Source organism: Petromyzon marinus, unplaced genomic scaffold (assembly GCF_048934315.1).
Source record: "Petromyzon marinus isolate PM22_M1 ecotype Great Lakes invasive population unplaced genomic scaffold, UKy_Petmar_22M1.pri1.0 PM_G_Scaffold_98, whole genome shotgun sequence".
In the NCBI taxonomy this organism is placed as follows: Eukaryota; Metazoa; Chordata; class Hyperoartia; order Petromyzontiformes; family Petromyzontidae; genus Petromyzon; species Petromyzon marinus.
Genome location: NW_027423055.1, coordinates 11,544 through 37,746, shown reverse-complemented (window position 1 = coordinate 37,746; position 26,203 = coordinate 11,544). Strand labels below are relative to the sequence as shown.

The following is a 26,203-nucleotide window of genomic DNA, read 5'->3' as shown; positions in this document are numbered from 1 at the left end:
GCAATAAGTAACGGCAAAGCAGTTACAAACAACTCACAGAATTGTGCGCAGTTGCGTATACAGCACACGACTTCCCTGATGGCAAACGCCTTCAGCGAGCGCCATGCCTTTCACACGCGTCTAATAAAAAGCATAGGACAAGTCCTTACTTACTAACAACTCCTTACTTAATAACAACTCCTTACTTACTAACAACTCCTCACTAACTCCTTACTTACAAACAACGCCTTACTTACTAACAACTCCTCCCTAACAACCGCTTTCTTACTAACAACTCCTTACTTACTAACAACTCCCTACTAACAACTCCTTTCTTACTAACAACTCCTTACTTATTATCAACTCCTTACTAACAACTCCCTACTTACTAACAACTCCTATCATTTTTCATTGCTGAAGGGGTTGCCCCTCCTACCTGAAAATCCTGGCTCCACCTCTGAGTGTGTGACAGGGTCAAGTTTGTATTTGCAGTAAAGTCTATTAACTCTATTGAGCACGGAGGTTATATCAAAACCGTAGTTTATTTTTGTTTTCCTCTGCTACTCTTTCTAAGAATGTAGTCGAGAAGTTATCACAGCACACGTGCAGCTGAAGTCGGAACTGTTCATCCCAGCATTCAAGGACATCTGTGCCTGGCTTCACACCTCTAAGTTTCGATTGAACATTAATTTGTGCGTTTCTGCATAACACAAATAGTATTATTTTCAACACCCTTTGCTATGTCACCTGAATTTAGCTTTCATAAATATTCCATTTGAAGCCAGACAGCCGAACTTGTGTGCTCGGAGTTTTGGGTTGACATTCATTTTGAAGATACGAGGGCTTCCAGGAATGTTTACGACCATTTGCCCTCTCATTGTGTGCAATAACAGCCCGTGTGATGAATTTGGGACATCTTTTCACTACAACATGAATATATGAATAAGTATAGACGCTTTAGTCACGTGTTACTGTGTATATATGCATTCCTCTGTGCATCAATACTGATATGGTGTGGATTGTTTTTTTTTCTCTGTCTGCAGCTGTCGCTTCCTCTGCAGAATTTGTCTGATGGAGCAAAGGCACTCGGCGCAGATCAGTGCAAAAAGGCAACAATGCGACCAGTGTGCATACAGCACGGATCGTACTGGAAATTTGACACGGCACCAGAGAACTCACACAGGAGAGAAACCCTTCAAGTGCAGTGTGTGTGGGAAGGCGTTTGCACAGTCATCTACTCTTGTAAAACACCAGAGAACACACACGGGAGAGAAAACCTTCAAGTGCAGTGTGTGTGGGAAGGCGTTTTCACAGTCATCAGATCTTCAAAGACACCACAGAACACACACGGGAGAGAAACCCTTCAAGTGCGGGGTGTGTGGGAAGGCGTTTGCACATTGACCACATCTTCATGTACACCAGAGAACTCACACAGGAGATAAACCCTTCAAGTGCAGTGTGTGTGGGAAGGCCTTTTCAGTTTCATCTGCTCTTGTAACACACCAGAGAACACACACGGGAGAGAAACCCTTCAAGTGCAGTGTGTGTGGGAAGGTGTTTGCACATTCATCTACTCTTGTAACACACCAGAGAACACACACAGGAGAGAAACCCTTCAAGTGCAGTGTGTGTGGGAAGGTGTTTGCACATTCATCTACTCTTGTAACACACCAGAGAACACACACAGGAGAGAAACCCTTCAAGTGCAGTGTGTGTGGGATGGCGTTTGCACAGTCACCAACTCTTCATGTACACCAGAGAACACACAAGCATCAGAAGATCCACAAGGAGTGGAGTCTGAAATCAGCTTGTGAAAGTCAAAGTGCCGCAATGAGCCCATTCCTCATGAAACAAGAAACGGAAGAAAATCCCAGCTTGGACACTTTTAAAGGTATCGAGGTGAAATATGAAGAAGTGAAGGTGAAATGTGAAGAAGTGATGGTGAAGAGTGAAGAAGTGAAGGTGAAATGTCAAGAAGTGATGGTGAAGAGCGAAGAAGTGAAGGTAAAATGTGAAGATGAAGATTCAACTCCTATATCGGACCTTCACATCGATGGAGGCAACGTGAAGCAAGAGGAGAATTCTGACTGCGAGGCAGAGCGAGGCAATTCCCAGCAGTTTGTGGAAGTGGAGGTGTGGGTGGACTTCCTCCGAGACAATACAAAGTCAAATGGAGACCCGGTAGATGTGTAAGCTTGAGACGATGTCGCTCCAATAGATGCACCTTTGTCACAGGCCTTTAATGACAAGAATGTGAAGTTGAACACTCAATTCCTAGGTGCAACCTGCAGGGTAAGAGCGGCCAGTCTTTGTGGACCTGTGGGTTGGGTAGATCTCTAACCAGGAGCGAGAGCCAATAAGCTCCCAAGCATTCACAAGGTTCTAATAATTCCATTTATATGGTGCTTGCTTCATCGCCTCTGGCAATTCGGAGTTTTGTATCGTATCTCGTCTCAAACACTCGAAGAGCACCCCCAAGTAGCAGCTGCCCCTGTGTGGCACAAGGTGGTGGCCCTGCACCGGCCTGCATGTGGACAAGAGCCTGTCAGTAGGGGGCGATCACTGACGTGCCATCTTAGTTGTGGAGTTTGTAGGTAATGTTTGGAATTTGCTCAATTTTGACCCAGACGCCAGCATGCAATGGCCTACTCGTTTTGAATGGCGCAATAGTATGTTGTACATACACTGTTAAGCAGACGGTGTGTATTTTTTCAAATATCGTCTTGTTAAAAACATTTTGTCTATAAGGGTCAAACATTGATTAAGTGATGTTAGGACAAAGTGTGTCTTTTAGAAGTAACCTGTATAGATAACTCGGGTGAGACTCATTGTTCTTGTGATACAGGTCAAAGTGTGTTTTTGTGTTTTCAGGAAGCATCTCCCTCTGGAGCAACTCATTGTCTTGGAAATAGGGAGCACACTCGTATCATTCATCAGTGACAAGGCATACCACTCAAAAGTTACACGTAGAGGAGATACATTCTCTACAACATGAATTATAATTTTGTATTACGTGTTGACGTAGATTTTGTCTAACTAGGTCTAGAAATGCTCTTTGCTGATTAACGTCTGGATGTCCGAAACTATCGGTTGAAGCAGCCCGGCTGCTTTTGAGACGCTGTGCACCAATAAGGGTCCACAGGTGGCTTGCACTGAATCAATAATGCACTCTCAGAAGGCTGTGCTAGTTATAGTTTGTGTAAAACATTCCTTTGTTTCGTGGAGAGATCGATAAATGAAAGATGTCGTGTCTGTTGATCTGCTTCATAGCAAGGAGGTAATTTAAGAGACTACATTTGAAATGCATTTTTGCATTTTTGTCTCCCTAGTGGCGATGTTTACACACCGCACCGGGTACTCGTTTGAGGCTGAGTCGACGTAGGGGAGGCTCAGGACCGGTTCAGAAAATCATCACTGGCGGTGTTGGCCACGAGCGGGAATGGAACTCGGCTGGTCGGGAGCGCAGCGCTCACCACGTCACTGCCGCTCCCCTTCTGTCAACAAACTTGAACTCTGACCCCTGCTCTCTAACGTCACCGCTCAGCGTGACCCTCATCGGCGTCAAACGCCAGGGGGCGGTGGGCCTTGCTAGTGACGTCATGTCGCCCACCCCGCGACCACCGCTCTCTGTTGAGCGTGACGTCACCTCCGTTCGGCCGCTGCCGATTTCTGTTCCGGTGCCAATCCTTATTTGGGCAAAGCTACGCGCGGTGACTGCACCGCGCGTAGCCCGGAAGTGACGTCAAGCCACCTGCTGCTGCGTGACGTCACAAGGAAACAGGAAGCTGCAGCTTCGCGCGTGAACTGAAATCCGAGGTGAGAAATTCTCATCGCGGTTGTGGTGGTGGTAGTTGTTGTTGTTGTGGTTGTGGTGGTTGTTGTTGTTGTTTACCGAGGTAGAGCCTCGCTATCTCTCTCGTAGGGATGTCAATTGAGTATCAGCGAGCATGGAAGCGATGTCCAGGTTGGAACTTTACAGCGCGGGGCCTAGCCACGTGGGCTCTTGCCTCCTGCCCTCGCCTGATCGCGTTTGCTTCAATTCTCTTGCTTAGTTGAGCAATCTTTGTAAGAAAGTAATCAACCAGGCTATGCGTTATTTGTGTGTTGATCGACTCTCTGTGTTGCATTGCATTACATTTCGTAACTGTACTCAGTTTGTTTGATTAAGTGTGCTTTCTCTCTCTCTGTGTGTGTGTCCTCGTGTTATTATTATTTACTGCAGTCACCAAAGCTCCAATCTCTCATTGACACAAGGCCGTAATTATAATATATTATAATAATTATTATATATGATAATAATTATTATATATGATAATAATTATTATATATGATAATAATTATAATAATTATAATATTATAATATATTATGATAATAATTATATTATGATAATAATTATAATAATTATAATATTATAATATATTATAATTATTATCATATATAATAATTATTATCATATATAATAATTATTATAATATATTATAATTACGGCCTTGTGTCAATGAGAGATTGGAGCTTTGGTGACTGCAGTAAATAATAATAACACGAGGACACACACACAGAGAGAGAGAAAGCACACTTAATCAAACAAACTGAGTACAGTTACGAAATGTAATATAATATATTATAATTATTATCATATATAATAATTATTATATTATAATTATTGTATATATTGGGGGACACAACCCTCCCAATTATCAAATATGCTCAAAATGTCCCCCCTCAAATATATTGCTATAGTAATATATAATATTGCTATAAAAATGTTTTCTAAATAAAAATTTCTATGCTATGTTAATAAAAACAACAATTTGCTAAACCTTGGCCACAAAATCTGGACTTGTCTTCATATAACAATGCATAGATTTCTGTTTATATGATTGCGTTGTACTTTATGAATCCCTAATCTCTGCCATTACATACTATGAAACAAGAAAAGTTAAAAAAGTAAAAACAGAGCAATGTAATACAATACACTTAGACATTATTGTATCAAATAAACACAATCCATCCCATGTGTTAGTGAAATTTGTTAATATTTTACGCAGGAAATGGCAGGAAATTAGTTTTCAAATTTACATTTTTTCTGGGGGGGTTCCCAGACCCCCTGGAAGATTTGGTCCCCCCCAATGTTGACTCCATGACTACGGCCTTGCATTGACTTGCTAATTTCTCTACCCCCCCTCTCTCTCTATTTAAGGCCTCGACACAGAGGATTTGTATCTCTGTGTGCCTATGCGTGTATCTCTCTCTGTGTCTCTGTGTTATCTCTCTCTGTCTATGTGTCTCCGTGTCTGTGTTTTGTCTCTATCTCAGATTGAGCAATCTTTGGAAGAAGGTTATCAACCAGGTGGGGTGTTGTTTACTGTTATGTTAGCTGACTCTGTTGTTTTGCAATACGTTTATAAGTTTTCTAGGTTTTTTCTCTCTCTCTTTGTTTTTTTCGGTAAAGTCACGTATAAATAATAAAATAACATAATAGCGTACGACGTTTCGGTTGCAACACAAGCAGCCATCATCAGGTACAGAAGAGCTAAATTTATGAGAGAGGGGAAACATATAACCTCAGATGTATATACAGACACCCAAGTAGGGGGGAACTGACACAGATACAACAGGGGACACAGAGAGAGAAGCATACCAGACAAACAGGGTTTAGAACATTTTTTGGAAACCATATAAAGCAACACAGACAAATGTTGTGTGCTGCCGCGCCCTGCTTTGCTCCGTGCATGCCTCGTGCTGATTTTGTCCCATTGTCACTCAGCCTTGCCTTCTCTGCCTGTTTGGGGCGGCTTTGCTGTGTGCTTGTCTCTGTGCTGGCTCGCTCCACTTGGTTGTCTGTGTGTGTGTCTGTATTTTGAGTTTCATACTTTACTTGCAATTTAGCAATCTTTTGAAATAGCGTGATCAACCGGACTATGCGTTAATTGTGTTTTGACCGACCGACTGTGTTGCTTTACATGGTTTCCAAAAATTGTGCTAAACCCTGTTTGTCTGGTATGCTTCTCTCTCTGTGTCCCCTGTTGTATCTGTGTTAGTTCCCCCTACTTGGGTGTCTGTGTATACATCTGAGGTTATGTGTCTCCCCTGTCTCGTAAATTTAGCTCTTCTGTACCTGATGATGGCTGTTTGTGTTGCAACCGAAACGTCGTACGCTATTATGTTATTTCATTATTTCTTATTTATACGTGACTTTACCGAAAAAACCAAAGAGTACACTATAATTGTAAATGTTGTAGTGGATTTACTCTCCAACACAACCAGTTAGTGTTGAACTAGTATACTACTTTATGCACTACACTATACATTAAACTGTATACTACACTACACTATAAACTACACTATAATTGTAAATGTTGTAGTGGGTTTACGCTACAACACACAACGAGTTAGTGTTGAACAAGTATACTACACTATACACTACACTATAATTGTAAATGTTGTAGTGGGTTCACGCTCCAACACACAAACGGTATGTGTTGAACTCGTATACTACACTATAGACTACACTATACACTACACTGTATACTAAACTATAGACTACACTGTATACTACACTGTACACTACACTATACACTACACTGTACAGTACACTATAGACTACACGATAAACGAGTAACTACTTAGCACGTTTTGTTTATGTGACACAAACCTTACTAATTGGCTGTGTCAGGTGATGGCGGGTTTAACGACAGAGCATTTATATTTACACGATCTCACCCAAACAAACTCTACTATGGACAGGATCAAAATCTCGTGTTTAGAAAGACAGAGAGAGACGCAGACTTCAAATGTACAGCAGACATCAGGGTCAGACCCATGACCTCCTGCATACCGGGCGAGGTAGTTAACATCTCCTAGCCACCGTGATGATGAGAGACACCACAAATTCAAAATACAGAACAGGTGGCGGGCGCCAGCACACCTTGCAGACGAACGCGGCGACGAAGGCAGCAGCCCCGGCCACCAAGCCCAGCGCTGTCAACGTCGCCACCGCCACCGCCTCTACCACCGCCGCCACCAGCCACGTCCCCTTAGTGGGCGAGGGGAGCGGCGCGGTCGCTGTGGGGTCGGAGGCGGCGTCGCCACCGTGCCGCCGCGGGGCTGACAGAGAACCGGGGCGGCGACGGAGAAGGGGCTCGGTGAGACCGGCACGCGGCGCCACCGGCTCAACGCGGCTTCGCGTTTTGTTCGTTCGCTGCTGTTGTTGCTGCACCCGACCTGAGAGCCGCACGGCTCGCAGGGCCGCGCCCGATAAAATGAAATGAAAAAAAAAACTTGAAACTTCGCCTGCGGCAAGGCAGGCAGGAGGATCAATCGCTAAAACGTGGCACTGCCTGGACACGGCTCACCGGGGGGAGGGGGGGGGCATCTTCACCGTTATCACTCTAACCCCGCACGCTCTCTTCTAAGGGCGTCGACAACAACAACACGGCGCTTGTCGCCAGGCTCGGCGCACTTTAAGACTGGCGGTAGGTCACGGGGACAGACCCAGCAGCAGGCGCCGTGGGGTCGACCGATGTGCACCAAAACGTGCGACGTTATCACGCAGGACGCTCAAGGGTATCAAAGGCGTAGCCTCGACAGACGGTTAGGTCAAGTGCCGCTAGCGAGCAGCGGCTATGAAAGCTGGCACACTACAACCAGGCGGGTGGGTGTCCAGCACCACGCCTGCCCGGCTCGCCTTTGTCTCCCCAGCGGCGAAGTTTGCAAACCGCACCGGAAACTCGTTTCAGGCCGACGCCGGATCAAATCACCGTCACCGGCGTTGGCCGCGAACGGGAATCGAACTCGGGCCGCCAGATTCGTAGCAGCAGCAGCGTAGCGCTAACCGCCAACGCCGCTGCTCCCCGCTCGGGCCGTCGCACGGGATGACACCGGCTTCATCCCTCGGGCCCGGGTGAATCGTGCTACACGAGAATTCTCCCCTCGCGCGCACGCCACCAGCACACTGCAGGCAGGCCTCCCTCAGTGCTCGAGGTGCGGCCCCCTGGGAAAAGTGAGCGCTAAAGGAATCCTCGTTAAAGGGGGGCGGTGGGGGGAGTCATTATGCTAGCGTGTATAGATGCTAAACGCGATATCAGAATTTACAAATATAATTTATATTTCGATTTAAAGCTTTCGTGACTGCAAGGATTCATCTTCTTTGGTTCTTTCGGTAAAGTCACCACGTAGAATGAGAATAAAATATTATTGTTATTTTATTTTATCAATTTATTATTTTATTCTCAATCTGCGTGACTTTACCAAAAGAACCAAAGAAGATAATTTCTATTATTATAATAATTGATCACAGGGACTCCTCTACTTACGAACGTCCTACTAGGAACTTTCAGAGATACGAACAAACCGGGTACCCGTGTGTCCGGTCGCCTAATTTGGACCGAGAGTCCCAAGCTCAACAGACGGCGGCAGTGGCGTCTGCAACATCTTCAGGACGTGACGAACGGAAAGGGGTAAAAAAAGCAGCCTCTTCTTTTCCTCATCATCATGAGACCGCCAAAAATGTTCCCGTAGATATATAAAACCAACCCACACTCTTTGGTTCTATTCGGTAAAGTCACGTAGGTAAAAATAAAATAGCAAAAAATCACGACGTTTTGACCGCAACGCGAGCGATCATCATCAGGTGTGAAAACCACAGCAAAAAACATTTGGAAAAAAAAGTGTCTAATGGCGGGAGTTTAGGCATTGTGAGCCAGATTAAGGCGTCGATATGGATTGGTGATGTTGAAAGGATGGTCCCGGCGTTGGTTTCAAGTTCACTGGCGGTGCCTTGTTTATTGGGGACGGATTTTTTTAAGAGGATGCCCCTTTGGATTTTAATTGACCGGGGTTGGGTGGAGTTACCGTTGAGGTTTTTGGAGTCCCCTTCAAATCTAGAATAAAACCAACCCACACCCACCCACCCATCTTTTGCCAAGCGGCCCTTCGTGATCGGACGGTCCCCCCAAAACGCCGCTCGCTCCGTTCACCTGCGACCGTCACGTTCAGCGTCGCCTCCCGTGCCACTGCAACGTCCTCCGTGTTGCACCGCCCGCAGACCACCATGCACCCAATCACGGGGCCGAGGCCCGCGGAGACGCGCCGGAGCCTCACGGAGCAGTCGCCCTTCGCCACGTCGCCCACGAGCGCGGCCACCCCGACGACGTCGACGCCCGAGTTGTAGATCTGCGGACGAGAAAAAAGGAAAGGCCGTGATCCGGTGTTGCCGCCCGCCCGCCCGCCCGTCTCCGGCCCGTGTCTCCCGAGCATCCCACAGCGGCTCCCGGCGGCTCGCGCAGCGTTCCCAGACTCCGGTGCGGAGGAGGCGGCGAAGTTTCGCGATGTACGACTTTTTTATTGTTTAATTCCTGCAGCGTACGAATTCGGCCGCGATTTGATTGATGCCCGATTGGCTGTGGCCCCGTCGTCATCCGCTTAAGTGGGCGGAGCCTTCTGCTGGGCAGGGGCAGTAAAGTGTTATCACTCGGCATGCGCGTCTCGTCAGTGACATGTAAATATTCTTTGGGTCTTCCGGTAAAAGTCACGCAGATAGGTTCAAAGAAAATGAACCTATCTACGTGACTTTGCCGAAAGAAGGGAAATAATAAAATAATAAAACATAATAACATTATTGTTTTCTTTTTATAATTTTATTGTTTCCCTTCTACGTGGTGACTTTACCGAAAGAACCAAGAAGATGAATCCCTGCAGTCACAAAAACTTTAAATCGAAATTTTACCGAAAGACTCAAAGAATATGAACTCGTGAAGTCACGAAAGCCTTAAGTCTAGTAATGTATAACTTATATTAGTGGTTTCTAGCAGAGAGATCCACAGAAACTGGTTAAAGTTATGGATTATCCGTGACTTTGAATTATCCACGGCCGTCTTCCCGATCTGTTAGTGCGGATAATCAAAGAGCCCACTTTATTTGTTTGGAACATCGCACGCTCTTTCCTTGTGCACGTGGGGCTTTACCCCTTGGGTGTGCCAGTTTCATTCAATAGGAAGCCGTTCAATTACGAAATTAGGCAAACTTCTTAAAACAAGATCCTTATTTAAAACAAAAAAAGTGGCACTCGATGAGACGTTAGCTGGGTCACTGAGTGACACCGTCACTCCTCCGGAGCAAAACAAACACGCGCAAATAACACGCCGCCGGTTAAACAGAAACCGCGGCGTGTCAATGCCAGCGGCGACACGGACGGGGGAGTCAAGTCGTTCAAAGTTAGAGCCGGGATGAGGTCCACCCGTCACCTGGATGACGCCGCCGATGGGCGTGTTCTTCGAGTAGAACGCGGGCAACACGGACCACTTGACGATGACGTGATTCGGGTCGGTCGGCGGCGGTGAGAAAGAGCAGTTGATGGTCAAGCTCACCCCCTCCGTCACGTCCAGCCTCTCCTGCAGGGAGAGCCGGAGCTTTGCTGCGAACGTTACATCTGCACGGGAAGAGATGAGAGAGAGAGTTTAACACGTAGTAGGCTTTCGCGACCAATATTATTCATAATAATGGTTTTTGGGTTAGATCGCGTTATTTATAAATGTGTCGTAACCCTCCACCACCCGACACGGCCAATCAGCAAAAAATAAAGTGTCACGTTAACAAAAGACAAATAGTTCACTACTTTAGCCCCACACCGGTGTGTTGAAGAGTGAATCCACAACATTTACAGTTTGAGTATTATTAAATAATACATATTACAATTCCTTATAGGGGAAACACATGCTAATTAACGGATTACTAACCTAGCATATAATCACAACAACACACATTACAACTAATTACTAATCTACAACTCATTACTAATCATAACCATTGACTGATTACCAATCGATTATATAATTACAATCCCCCCCCCCTCCGCCTCTAATCACTGCACCTGATATGAGTTAAATGATGACGTCACCCTGCTGCTGCTCTATTTAAGACCGGGAGCAAGCGAGGGCTTCACCATTCTGGCGAATTGCCCGGTGATGCTGGATGCAATTACCAGCGAAACGTCACAGTACTACTCACACTGTAAATGTTGTGGATTCACTCTTCAACACACCGGGGGGGCTAAAGTAGTGAACTATTTGTCTTTTGTCAACGTGACACTTTTTTTTGCTAATTGCCCGTGTCGGGTGGTGGAGGGTTACGGCACATTTATAAATAACGCAATCTAAATTTCGATTTAAAGCTTTCGTGACTGCAATGATTCATCTTCTTTGGTTCTTTCGGTAAAGTCACGTAGAATATTATTGTGTTATTTTATTTTATCAATTTATTATTTTATTCTCATTCTACGTGACTTTACCGAAAGAACCAAAGAAAACGCTATCTAACCCAAAAACAACCGTTATTATGAATTAGTATGAGGAGAGAGACCGGTTCACGCCCATCACAGATGTCGAACGCAGAGGCCGCTGCTCACGCTCGTCTTGCCGCTGTTCTTGCTGAGCTGCCCTTTAACTCGGGTAATTCCCCTTGTGCGACAGAATCCTGGGGAGGGGGGGGCACCTGAGTTAAACAAAAAAAAATAAGCTTCATAGCTCAGCGAATTCCTCCAGGATAAATCAAGATCCCTGATTCTGAAATGATTGGGCAGGGATGTTGTCGTTAACTTGTACTTATCAGGTTTTAATAAGAAAATACCGGAGCATGTCATCCAGCAGATTGCAATTGCAGCAAGATCGGAAATTCCATAAAACATACACGATAAAAACTAAACTATTTTTCTTATTAATCAAGGTAAGGCCCCACTGAGCTATGTGGCTCTTTGTCAGAAGCGACCTGGCCACAAGTGATAGCCCAACTTAATGACTTGTCATTGTGTGGAAATGTATAGCAGCCAAGAAACTCTGAATGCGTGATGTTGTTTATAAATGTGGAGGAAGAAACTGGAGGACTGGGAGAAAAATCCACGGGACAACGGTGAGAGACAGACGCAAACTCCAAATATACAGCAGCAGCAGGCGTCAAGGTCGGGATCGAACCCACGACCTCCTGTAGACCTGGCGAGGTAGTTAACATCTCCTAGCCACCATGATGATGAGAGAGAGACACAAACTCCAAATATACAGCAGCAGCAGGCATCGTCAGGGTCAGGATCGAACCCACGACCTCCTGTAGATCAGGCGAGGTAGTTAACATCTCTCAGGGACATGATCTAACCCACGACCTCCTGTAGACAAGGCGAGGTAGTTGACATCTCTCAGGGTCAGGATCGAACCCACGACCTCCTGTAGACCAAGCGAGGTAGTTAACATCTCTCAGGGACACGATCTAACCCACGCCCTCCTGTAGACCAGGCGAGGTAGTTGACATCTCTCAGGGACATGATCTAACCCACGCCCTCCTGTAGACCAGGCGAGGCAGTTGACATATCTCAGGGACATGATCTAACCCACGACCTCCTGTATACCAGGCGAGGTAGTTAACATCTCTCAGGGACATGATCTAACCCACGACCTCCTGTAGACCAGGCGAGGTAGTCGACATCTCCTAGCCACTGTGGCACCTGGAGAGCTCCAAACTTGAGAGGCTTGTCTTTACCCGTGGAGGTCAATGTTGGGACGTGTTTTTTTATTATCTCTAACTGGGAATTGCACAACTCAGACTTGGGAAAGCCATTCTGTGCGCAGGCGCCTGCTCCCACACCATGCCCTCACGCAGACAGATCGAATGCCGCGTGGACAAACGTATTTCGCGGTGCGATGCGGAGCGGATTTTCAGATTTTGTTTCAGATTTTTGTTTTTGTTTAAACAAGCGAGAACTTGCAGCGCAGCGACCGCTATACGCAAACGACTGCGTGGCTCGTGGGGGTCAACGTGAGCGGCTCTCGGTCGGAGGCGTTGAGTTGCGTCCATCGCCCTCCGGGGTCGATTAACGATTGCCACTATGATAAAAATAAGAACTGCTTCATCTTCTTTGGTACTTTCGGTAAAGTCACCACCACGTAGAATGAGAATAAAATAATAAAATAACACAATAAAATTCTCACGACGTTTCGGCCGCAACGCAAGCGGCCGTCTTCAGGTGAAAGGTACAGAACTGTCGGGACGACAGAGCTTCAGTGAACGATGTTAAGATTCGTAGCAACTTTTAAAGTGAGGCACCTTGATAAAGGGGTTTACATATCAAATAGCTGAGGTGCCTCACTTCTCCCAACCAGCTTAAAAGTCGCTACGAATCTTAACGTCGTTCATTGAAGCTCTGTCGTCCCGACAGTTCTGTACCTTTCACCTGAAGATGGCCGCTTGCGTTGTGGCCGAAATGTCGTGAGAATTTTGTGTTATTTTATTATTTCATTCTCATTCTACGTGGTGACTTTACCGAAAGAACCAAAGAAGATGAATCCTTGCAGTCACGAAAGCTTCAAATCGAAATAAGAACTGGTTTTTACCCTTTCTCTGGCAATCAAAGAGGAGTTGTGGTAAGATGTTCCGACGCCAAATAGACACCTTTTGCAGGGAACCAAGTCTGCAAATGACCACACATACGGTACGTGTGGTGACCATGCAAACAACCTCTGATAATATATGCAGTGCTTTAATAATAATAACGCAACTGTATTCTTGGTTCATATTCTTGGTTCTTTCGGTAAAGTCACCACGTAGAAGGGAAACAATAAAATAATAAAAACATTGCTTGCCGTGGTTTTTCACACCTGATGATTGCTTCTTGTGTTGCAGTCGAAACGTCGTGATAATTTTATTGTTTTATATTTTTATTATTCTATTGTTTCCCTTCTACGCGGTGACTTTACCGAAAGAACCAAGAATATGAATCCCTGCAGTCACGAAAGCTTTAAATAAAAAAAGTAACGGAACTATAATGTTATATGCATTGTCTTTGAGAAAGCGATTGGTCTACACCAGAGACAGCCGTGTTCTTAATGGCCTAGCCTCACCATTGTCAGACCAGGGAACGCCAACAACAGCACAAAGACAATGCGCTAGTTCCAGATTTGAAGCTTTCGTGACTGCGAGGATTCATACTCTTTGGTTTTTTTGGGAAAGTCACGTGGGTAAAAAAATCAATAAAATAAATGAAAACAACTAAATTAAATCATTTAATTTTGTTGTTTAATTCAGTTGTTTTCATTTAGTTTATAGATTTTTTTTACCTACGTGACTTCACCGAAAAAAACAAAGAGTACAATGCACTATATATTTTTTTTTTATCAGAGCATGTCTATTTGCATGTTCACCACAAGTACGTCTAGTTGATGCAGTAATTGATTCCTTGATAGTTATCTATTTGGTATTTGAACATAATAACATGTTTTCTTGGTCATTTCGCTAAAGTCACATAGAAGGGAATTTTATTGTTTTATATTGTTATTATTTTATTGTTTCCCTTCTACGTGGTGACTTTACCCGAAAGAACCAAGAATATGAATCCCTGCAGTCACGAAAGCTTTAAATAAAAATATAATAACATCTGTTTTCCCGGTCAAAAGGGTCAAACCTATTGTTATATTTAATACTTTGATACTGGTGAAAAGGTATCCCATGATAGAGCTGCTCACCCCGAGCTATGAATGCTCCGATACGTGTGGCATTCTCCTGTAGCTCGCCATTGCTCAAGCGCAGGCCCTGGGCTGTTCATTTGTTCAATGCACAGAACACTGGCGATTCCAGCCACCCTATTAGCCTCTCCAAATGATGAACTCTGCTGATAACCGCGATGTCAGAAACCTGCTGCCACAACTACGGATTAAACGATGGCGGTGCTGACGCGTCTACGGATGACGATGACGACGATGCTAGACAAGACGATGCCGAACAACGGCGTCAATGACGATTACCGTCACGGTGACGCTTGCTGGATGCTGCCGCTGCGGTTTCTTATTTACGTTTTTGTTTCGTTGCGGTTGCAACCCGATTCAAGTGCCGCATGGCTCACAGGGCTCTAGCCAATAAGCGAACTGGACTGGTCGGCGTTCACGGTGGTTGTTACCTCGGACCGCGACGGAGGCCAGAAGGAGCACCGCTAGACACCGCGGCAACATGGCGTGGCCGGCGCGTTCTTGCTGCCGCTGGTGTAGCTGGTACACCACCACCGTCCCCTTCTCCTCCCGCCGTGAACCCTATGTATGTTGCGTATTAAAACACAATGCATTTCACACCATTAGATTATTGATTAAGACAATGCACACACCACTACAATGACATTATACAATACAAATAGGATAACATCTCTAACCTGCAATAAGTCGATCAGACACCATCCTTCCACCGCGCTTCATATTTTAGACCTTAATAATTCACAGTATTTTATAGCATTGAAATGGACGTTCAAATTCAGCTCTGAGGCGGCGACCATTGCTTCTTGTACCTCGTCAACAACACCAGCGTTATCGACTGTTACATCACAGCAACATCGTACTCTCCTCACCAAAACGCATTTACAGTGGCACCATGGTGTACGACCGCTTTGGAATATGTTGAATTTGGTCCACGTGTCGTGTATTTGACGAGAGAAAAAAATGTCTTGTGATACGACGTCTTGCTTGGGATACGACGTCTTGCTTACGACGCGCTTGCTGCAACTTGTATGGGTCGGGATGAGTCACCGCGTACAGTAGACCCCGTTCACGACTGAAACAAAGCGCCGCTCCTCAGTCTGCCTGTCCAGTAGATCTCGTTCAGTGCGCAACCCTTTTGCTACAACTCTCCGTGAATTTCCACGTGGTGTTTTTTGTCATTTTAACGATAATTTTTTTGCCAATTCATTCAAGAAGGTTCGTGAGGAAAGCCAAGCTGCGAAGAAAATGGCGAGGATCACTGTCGACGTGAAAAAAGAGATCGTAGAAAAAAGTATGACAGCGGCGTGCGCGACACTGATCTTGCGGTGGCATCGCGTATATGCCGAGAGCAACAATTTAGACGATTGTGAAGAAAACAAAACGAAGCCATCGAATCAGCTAACGTTGCAAAAGGGGGTGAAATTTATATCAAACACAAAGATCACAGACATCAGAGCAAGTAGAAACATTGTCATTAATATGGCTGAACGAAAAACTTTAGCCGGCGATAGCGTTTCAGAGGCTACAATTGGGAGAAGGCAAAAATGTTGCATGCCGATCTTTTAAAAGACGTGCCAGGAACGAGTGAAGATTTTAGTGAAGCGTTTAAAGCCAGCCATGGCTGGTTTGATTATTTCAAGAAGAGGACTGGCATACATAGTGTCGTGAGGCATTGGGGAGGGCGGCCAGTGCCAACAAAGACGCTGCAAAGGAATTCGTTACCGAGTTTGGGGAGTTTGTAGAGGCTGAGGGTTTTGTTTCCCAACAAGTTTTTAATTGTGACGAGCCAGGCCTGTTTCGGAAGAAAATGCCAAACAGGACCTATATCACACAAGAGGAGATGGCGTTGGCAGGGCACAAGCCAACGAATGACAGGCTAACTCTCGTTGTGTGGCAATGCAAAGTGGGGATTTTAAACTCAAGCCTCTACTAATCATCCACTCGGGAGAACCCGAGGGTTTTAAAAAAAACATAATGTACAAAAAACCCAGTTACCAGTCACGTGGAGGTCACACTCAAAGGCTTGGGTGACGAGACAATTTTTCAGTGAGTGGTTCAATGTTGTGTTTGGGCCAAGTGTAAAAAAATATATTTAGAGAAGCAACAACTGCCTCTAAAGGCCCTCCTCCTCCTCCTTCAGGACAATGCTCCTGCACACCCTCCAAGCTTGCAGGACGGCGTGCTGCCGGCAGTTCGACTTCATCACTGTGAAGTTTGTGCCCTCTAATATGACTCCTCTCATTCAGCCCATGGACCAGCAGGTCGTTTCACATTTTAAAGAAACTGTATACCAAAGCACTCTTTCAGAGGTGCTTTGAAGTGACCTCTGACCCAGAATTGACCCTCAGAGAGTTCTGGAAAAGAGCATTTTAATATTGTGCACTGTATAACTCTTTTTGATTTAAAGCTTGCGTGACTGCAGTAATCCATATTCTTAGCTCTTTCGGTAAAGTCACGTTGAAGGGAAACAATAAAATATATAAAAAATATATTGTTTTATATATATTTTATATATATTGTTTTATATATATTTTATTGTTTCCCTTCAACGTGACTTTACCGAAAGAGCTAAGAATATGAATTGCTGCAGTCACGAAAGCTTTAAATCAAAAGTAGAGTCTACATTATATTATACAACTCCACTAATGTATAATATGCCATATAAATATATAATTTCTTACACTCTGGAACGGATTATTTCCATTCCCTTTATTTCTTATGGGGAAAAATTTCGTTTGGTGTTCGTCATTTTGGGTATAAGTCCCCCTACCTTCTGGAACGATTTAACGACGCGTACCGAGGTACCACTGTACGTTGTTGTTATTATTAACAAGGCGTTATCGACTATTACATCATAACAACATCGCACTTTCCTCACCAAAACGCTCTAAAGCCATCTTCCAACTCGGTCGCGTCGATGTCATTCCGATTTGGATCGATAAAAGAAGCGATGAATACAGTATTAGTAGTACTGTAATAATTATTGTTAATAACCACATCTTGTTACGCTCCATTTGATTTTCCAGCGCAAAAAAGCGGGAAAACCCCCAACAGCAAAGTTAACGTCTAAAAGCTCGCAAGACGTTCATTATACTTGTAACTTTTAACATTTAAGACCTTAATTATTATAAAGATTTTGTTAAACAATCGACGATAACACCTCGGGCTCTCTAAGGCAGCCGCAGTCACCAATCACCGAGTGTTGTTTAATCGATGTCGGTGATGTAGAGTTCATTTTAAATGTATAAAAGTTAATAATGTATATAAGTTAATAATAAATAAAAGTTAATAATAAATAAAAGTTAATAATAAATAAAAGCTAATAATAAATACAAGTTAATAATAAATATAAGTTAATAATAAATATAAGTTAATAATAAATAAAAGTTAATAATAAGTATAAGTTAATAATAAATGTATAAAAGTTAATAATAAATATAAGTTAATAATAAAAGTATAAAAGTTAATAATAAGTATAAGTTAATAATAAATACAAGTTAATAATAAATAAAAGTTAATAATAAATGTATAAATGTGTTGTGGTTCTTACCAGCGTTGCCGAGTGCTACTGACGGAGTGAAGGCCCTCGAGGTGTGTCACGTGGTCTACAGGACCACGTGGGGGGGTGGGGGAGTGGCCTTGAGGACGGCCCCCTCTTGGGGGGACCAATCGGTGGCCGCCTCGTGCGAAATGCGCGCGCGTGCGCGTGAGTGGGTGGGTGGGGGGGAGGAGCGGTGGTCAGCGAGTCACCCCACGACCCCGGCCACCCGAGTTCGATTCCCGCTCACGGACAACACCGTCAGTGACGATTATTCTGAACCGGTCCTGGGACTCCCCTAGGTCGACTCGGCCTCAAATGAGCACCCTGGGTGCCTGTGCGTAGTAAACGTCGCGACTGGGGAGACATAGGCGGACGGGCGCGTGGCGTTGGCCACGGTGTGCCGTGTCGGCCTTAATAGGCGCTCGCTAACAATACCCCCGGTAGTCTGTCAGGGCTACACGGGGGATCTGTGTGTGTGTGTAAAGGCGCAGCCCCTGCAATTGCTTGCTCAGACCACTCACGGCTGGCGGAGGAGACTTTGACCGGAAGCTTCAATCACAACGTGCATTGTTTTTACCATGAAAAATCAGTATTATTGACTCGTGCGGTGGTGAGTCGTTTTGCTATTTGTGCACCACTGACAGCGCAGCATCACCACGTTATTTGCTCAAGCAGAAGGAACTCTTAAGAGAGGCCCTCTTAGTGGGTAAACTTAGCCTACTTCTCCACACGGGCCAGGTGCCTTGGGAGAGGTTGTGAGTGTCCACACTGAGTGGAGGTCGGTGGGTGGGCGAGTGAGTGGGTGAGGGGGTGGGTGATTGAGTGGGTGAGTGAGTGGGTGAGTGAGCGTGAGTGAGTGGGTGAATGAGTGAGTGGGTGAGTGAGTGGATGAGTGAGCGTGAGTGAGTGAGTGGGTGAGTGAGTGTGAGTGAGTGGGTGAATGAGTGAGTGGGTGAGTGAGTGGGTGAGTGAGTGAGTGGGTGAGTGAGTGGGTGATTGAGTGGGTGAGTGATTGAGTGAGTGGGTGAGTGAGTGAGTGGGTGAGTGAGTGGGTGTGAGTGAGTGGGTGAGTGAGTGGGTGAGTGATTGAGTGAGTGGGTGAGTGAGTGGGTGAGTGGGTGAGTGAGTGGGTGTGAGTGAGTGGGTGAGTGAGTGACTGAGTGGGTGGGTGAGTGACTAGGTGGGTGAGTGACTGGGTGGGTGGTTGAGTGGGTGGATGGGTGGGCGAGTGGGTGGGTGGGTGAGTGACTGAGTGGGTGGGTGAGTGAATGGGTGGGTGAGTGGGTGGGTGGGTGAGTGGGTGGGTGAGTAAGTGGGTGGATGGGTGAGTGGGTGGGTGTGTAAGTGGGTGGGTGAGTGAGTGGGTGAGTGGATGATGGGTGGGTGGCTGTGTGAGTGGGTGAGTGAGTGGGTGGCTGCGTGGATGAGTGGATGATTGAGTGGGTGGGTGAGTGGATGATGGGTGAGTGAGTGAATGGGTGGTTGAGTGAGTGAGTGGTTGAGTGAGTGAGTGGTTGAGTGAGTGGGTGAGTGAGTGGGTAAGTGAGTGGGTGGGTGAGTGAGTGGGTGGGGTGGCTGAGTGAACGGGTGGATGGGTGGCTGAGTGAGTGGGTGAGTGGCTGAGTGAGTGGGTGAGTGAGTGAGTGGGTGAGTGAGTGGGTGAGTGAGTGGGTGGGTGAGTGGCTGAGTGAGTAGGTGAGTGAGTGGGTGGGTGTGTAAGTGGGTGAGTGGATGATGGGTGGGTTTTATAACCCTCCACCACCCGACACGGCCAATCAGAAAAAAAGTGTCACGTTGACAAAAGACAAAATAGTTCACTACTTTAGCCCACCAGTGTGTTGAAGATTGAATCCACAACATCGGGCATTAGAGGGGTTGTTTGTTATTGCTGTGCAGTGTGTCCTCGTGTGACTCTGGGGATAGGCATGGGACGCCCCCCGGTGCATATCCCTTTTTGTTATCAAAACCCCCATGATTTGGTGACTACAAATATATAAAAAAAGCAATAAGGTCCAAGGTTGTTAAAAATAAAATGTAAAAAACCCACCACCATTGAACAGCGAAAATAACAAACCAATCGCGGAGCGCACCGTCCAGTGCTGCAGCAGCACCCGGGTGGCACACTGGGCAGCACCCAGGTGGCACACTGGGTGGTACCAGGGTGGGACACTGGTGGTACCAGGGTGGCACACTGGTGGCACACTGGGCAGCACCCGGGTGGCACACTGGTGGCACACTGGTGGCACACCAGGTGGCACCAGGGTGCCGCCTGTGTACAGCCAACTGAGCTGCTGTGTATCACTTTTTCAGAAGCGACCCGACCATCACAGACGACATCTCAACTGAGTGGCGAAGCGTCGTCATCATCATCATCATCACGTGGACATTTATAGCGGCAGTCAAATACTCTAAACGGGTCATCGATGTTGATTCTAAATGTGGATTAGAAAAATCCACGCGACCATGGGGAGAGAGACGCGCAAATATACAGCAGCAGCAGGCGTCGGGGTCCAACCCACGACCTCCTGCATACCAGAGGAGGTGGTTAACATCTCCTAGCCACCGTGGTGATGAGAGAGACACGCAAACTCCAAATATACAGCGGCAGGCACACTACACTATACACTACACTATACATTACTATACACTACACACTACACTATACATTACTATACACTACACACTACACTATACATTAATATACACTACACTATGCATTACTATACACTACACATTACTATACACTACACACTACACTATACATTACTATACACTACACAGTACACTATACATTACTATACACTACATATTACTGTACACTACACACTACACTATACATTAATATACACTACACACTATACATTACTATACACTATCCATTACTATACATTACTATACACTACACACTACACTATACATTACTATACACTACACATTACCATACATTACACACTACACTATACATTACTATACACTACACATTACTATACACTACACACTACACTATACATTACTATACACTACACACTACACTATACATTACTATACACTACACAGTACACTATACATTACTATACACTACAGATTACTGTACACTACACTATACATTAATATACACTACACACTATACATTACTATACACTATCCATTACTATACATTACTATACACTACACATTACTATACACTACACTTTACATTAATATACACTACACACTACACTATACATTACTATACACTACACACTACACTATACATTACTATACACTACACTATACATTAATATACACTACACACTACACTGTGCATTACTATACACTACACATTACTATACACTACACACTACACTATACATTACTATACACTATAAATTACTATACACTATCCATTACTATACATTACTACACACTACACTATACACTACACTATACATTACTATACACTACACTATACATTACCATACACTACACACTACACTATTCATTACTATACACTACACACTACACTATACATTACTATACACTACACACTACACTATACATTACTATACACTATACATTACTATACACTACACACTACACTATACATTACTATACACTACACATTACCATACACTACACTATACATTACTATACACTACACTATACATTACTATACACTACACATTACCATACACTATACACTACACTATACATTACTATACACTACACACTACACTATACATTACTATACACTATCCATTACTATACACTACACTACACATTACTATACACTACACACTATACATTACTATACACTACACATTACTATACACTAGTGATGTATACGTGTAGCAGTGAAGCCGGTGCCAGGCTAGGTGCACCTGCTGTAGTGATGTATCCGTGTAGCAGTGAAGCCGGTGCCAGGCTAGGTGCACCTGCTTTAGTGATGTAGCAGTGTAGCAGTGAAGCCGGTGCCAGGCTAGGTACACCTGCTGTAGTGATGTATCCGTGTAGCAGTGAAGCCGGTGCCAGGCTAGGTGCACCTCGTGTTGAGGGTGGAAGGAACAACCTGAAGCCCTCCTGATTGGTCCAAGTGGCACTCAGCCACCCCAAACCATCGCCTCCTCCGATTGGACGGTGCCTCCGAGCAACGTGCGCTCCTATTGGCTAAGCCGCGCAGATCGCATCATAGCCGATTCGATTCCTAATTATAGCTCAATACGATTTAGCCGCTGTTCAACAAAGAGGGCGGTAGGCATCGATGATCGATTCTATGAATCGTTTGTCCATGCGTTCTTAGAATGGAGAGAATCTATTTTTTTACGGTGAAGGTGAATATCGATTCTGATGGAACGAGTCGGGGAATGAATCGAAACTACGGAATCGCTTTTAGATGCACACTCGTGTTAGTGAATTTTTTAAAAATATTTTTAAGCAGGATATTCGTTTTAAAATTTAGATTCTTTTTTTTCTCCATGGCTACGGCCTTGATGTATGCACACACACACACGTGTTGAGATATCCCACCTTCGATTAGCAAGGTTGGCGTAATCTCAGACCGGTTTGATCTCGTGATAAGACGCTTGGACATGGCCTAAACGGTAAAATAACACACAGCGTTTACAGAAAGCAAACGCACACTGATGCCTATCTGAATGCAGAATCACATCATCATCCAGCTTAGAAATCCTCTCTTATCAAGATGCTCATACATCGGGCTAAAACAGTGTCAGATGGTGAGAGTCTAGTGAGAGAGATTAAACACGTTAAAGATGCACTACGACAGAATGGCTACAATGCTCAAATCAACAGAGCACTGAATGCCAAATCACGATCGCAAAGCAATACTGCTGAAAGCGACCAGATTGTTAAAACAATAAAAATTCCATATATCTTAGGAGTAACTGACAAATTAACCCGTGTTTTGCAAAAGCAAAACATTACAGTAAGATTTGGTACAGTACACAAAATTCAAAAACTAGTATCTTGCACTAAAGACGCATTACCTAAATTATCAACAGAAGGTGTATATCGGATTAATTGTTTATGTGGCAGATGCTATATTAGACAGACGGGACGTAACATCAGCATAAGACTAAAAGAACATCAAAGAAATATTAAATTATCTCAAACACAACTGTCGGCAGTGGCAGAACATGCTTGTCAACAAGGACACTCAATTGATTTTGATAACGTTGAAGTGTTGTGTAAAACTAATTATTACTGGCAAAGACTAATTAGAAAATCCATTGAAATTGAGAGGAATAGAAATAACTTTAATCGCTCTGACAGCTACAGGCTTAGTGCGGCTTGGAAGCGTATTATTAAATCATACATATTACAATTCCTTATTGGGGAAACATACTAATTAACGGATTACTAACGTAGCATATAATCACAATAACACATTACAACTAATTACTAATCTACAACTCATTACTAATCAAAACCATTGACTGATTACCAATCGATTATATAATTACAATACCCCCCCCCCGCCTCAAATCACTGCACCTGATATGAGTTAAGTGATGACGTCACCCTGCTACTCTATATAAAACCGGGAGCAAGTGAGGGCTTTACCATTCTGGCGAATTGCCCGATGATGCCGGATGTATTTACCAGCGAAACGTCACAGTACTACTCAAACTGTAAATGTTGTGGATTCACTCTTCAACACACCGGTGGGCTAAAATAGTGAACTATTTGTCTTTTGTCATCGTGACACTTTTTTTTGCTGATTGGCCGTGTCGGGTGGTGGAGGGTTACGACACATTTATAAATAACGCGATCTAACCCAAAAACCTTTATAATGAATATACATTGTATTAAACCTATATTAGATCATAGCTACATTTCTACCCTACAATATACAAATCTACATTGTGCTTATGTTTCAATTCTACTTTTATTAACTCACACACTTACAAATATAGCGTCTAGGACACATTTATTGTCTAGGACACATTTTCAAAGAAATATTTTCATGTACCCAGACAATATTTGCACGTGCCCACATTAAAAAAAAAACTTGCAGACTGCATACGTAGCTACGACAATGCAAAGCAGCACACACAGCCATGCATTCAATAGCTTTTTACGTTTCACGGGGTTCTCTCTAAGTTTATTCGGTTTCTATTTCAGCTTATTGGGGTTTTCTCCTAGTGAATGGGCAGTGCTGAGTCTATGGGCAGTGCTGAGTCTACGGGCAGTGCTTATCAGTTCTACGGAATCTGAGCCTCGCTAAACACGTGATCGCCTATCCGCGCTACGTTTTCTGAAAGCGTCAAGCTAAGGCCTCTGACGCGATCACAGGCACGCGCGCAAGTCACCCGTCCGTGGTAGTGACACGGAACGTCGGACATAAGCGACCTCCTCTTCCACCAGCGCACTAGGAAATAGTTTTCGTGTGTAACCTCATCAAGACCCCCTCCCGCAGACACCTACAGGAGCTTTGCGCCGGTAAGTGCCATAGTGAGGCCTGGTCCCCGGGAGTGTCGCCGGTCTCGGCTAGATTGCTCACCCGGCCCAGGGTGGCGATGTTGGCCGCCTGGGGCTCGCTGGGGAGACAAAGGCGGCCGCGCGCTCAGGCGCTTGGTCACCCCATCGTGCGTCACGCGGCGGCTGCTGCTGCTGCTGGAGACTGAACAGCGGCTCGCCCCCCAAGGGTCTCGTTCCAGGGCTCGTACGGTGGGGGGGGGGCATCTCTATAGTTTGTCTTTGATGGTGGTGGTGGTGATGTTGGTGGTGGTGGTGGTGATGTTGGTGGTGGTGGTGATGGTGGTGGTGGTGATGTTGGTGGTGGTGGTGATGGTGGTGGTGATGATGATGATGGTGGTGATGGTGGTGATGATGATGGTGGTGGTGATGTTGGTGGTGGTGGTGATGGTGGTGATGTTGGTGGTGGTGATGGTGGTGGTGATGGTGGTGGTGTTTGTGGTGATGTTGGTGGTGGTGGTGATGTTGGTGGTGATGGTGGTGGTGATGTGGTGGTGGTGGTGGTGATGTTGGTGGTGGTGATGTTGGTGGTGTTGGTGATGTTGGTGGTGTTGGTGATGTTGGTGGTGATGATGATGGTGGTGGTGATGTTGGTGGTGGTGGTGGTGATGGTGGTGGTGGTGATGGTGGTGGTGGTGATGGTGGTGGTGTTGGTAGTGATGTTGGTGGTGGTGGTGGTGATGTTGGTGGTGAATATGGTGGTGGTGATGGTGGTGATGGTGATGTTGGTGGTGGTGATGTTGGTGGTGGTGATGTTGGTGGTGGTGGTGGTGATGGTGGTGGTGGTGATGGTGGTGATGTTGGTGGTGGTGATGGTGGTGGTGGTGATGTTGGTGGTGGTGATGATGGTGGTGGTGGTGATGTTGGTGGTGGTGATGGTGGTGGTGGTAATGTTGGTGGTGATGGTGGTGATGTTGGTGGTGGTGATGGTGGTGGTGGTGATGTTGGTGGTGGTGGTGATGGTGGTGGTGGTGATGTTGGTGGTGGTGATGGTGGTGGTGATGGTGGTGGTGGTGATGTTGGTGGTGGTGATGTTGGTGGTGGTGGTGGTGATGTTGGGTGGTGATGGTGGTGGTGGTGATGTTGGTGGTGGTGGTGGTGATGTTGGTGGTGGTGATGTTGGTGGTGGTGGTGGTGATGTTGGTGGTGGTGGTGGGGATGTTGGTGGTGGTGATGTTGGTTGTTGGTGGTGATGTTGGTGGTGGTGATGTTGGTTGTGATGTTGGTGGTGGTGGTGATGTTGGTGGTGGTGATGTTGGTGGTGGTGATGGTGGTGGTGGTGATGTTGGTGGTGGTGGTGATGATGGTGGTGGTGGTGATGTTGGTGGTGGTGGTGGTGATGTTGGTGGTGGTGGTGATGTTGGTGGTGGTGATGTGGTGGTGATGGTGGTGATGTTGGTGGTGGTGGTGATGTTGGTGGTGGTGGTGGTGATGTTGGTGGTGGTGGTGTTGGTGGTGGTGGTGGTGATGTTGGTGGTAGTGGTGATGTTGGTGGTGGTGATGTTGGTGGTGGTGGTGATGTTGGTGGTGGTGGGGATGTTAGTGGTGGTGATGTTGGTGGTGGTGATGTTGGTGGTGGTGGTGATGTTGGTGGTGGTGGGGATGTTGGTGGTGGTGATGTTGGTGGTGATGTTGGTGGTGGTGATGTTGGTGGTGGTGATGTTGGTGGTGGTGTTGGTGGTGATGTTGGTGGTGGTGGTG

The 26,203-nt window shown here is 45.4% G+C and overlaps 1 protein-coding gene across 1 annotated transcript; it reads right to left on the bottom strand.

Annotated features, from left to right (window-relative positions):
- Positions 1-8,280: 8,280 nt before the first annotated feature.
- LOC142922476 (uncharacterized) lies at positions 8,281-22,092 on the bottom strand. Its single transcript, XM_076063289.1, has 4 exons — positions 21,886-22,092; positions 14,916-15,045; positions 10,225-10,409; positions 8,281-9,154 (listed from the first exon to the last, which is right to left on the bottom strand). Exons 2-4 carry the CDS (start codon positions 14,965-14,967, stop codon positions 8,783-8,785), a joined length of 609 nt encoding a protein of 202 aa, XP_075919404.1. The 5' UTR covers positions 14,968-15,045; positions 21,886-22,092; the 3' UTR covers positions 8,281-8,782.
- Positions 22,093-26,203: the final 4,111 nt, after the last annotated feature.

Bases quoted from the DNA above. Each gene is read 5' to 3' on its own strand.
- LOC142922476 (XM_076063289.1), bottom strand. From the start codon at position 14,967: ATGTTGCCGCGGTGTCTAGCGGTGCTCCTTCTGGCCTCCGTCGCGGTC. The intron at 10,410-14,915 runs GTAACAACCACC...CTTCCCGTGCAG, and splicing joins GGCCTCCGTCGCGGTCCGAG to ATGTAACGTTCGCAGCAAAG. The intron at 9,155-10,224 runs GTGACGGGTGGA...TCTCGTCCGCAG, and splicing joins CCATCGGCGGCGTCATCCAG to ATCTACAACTCGGGCGTCGA.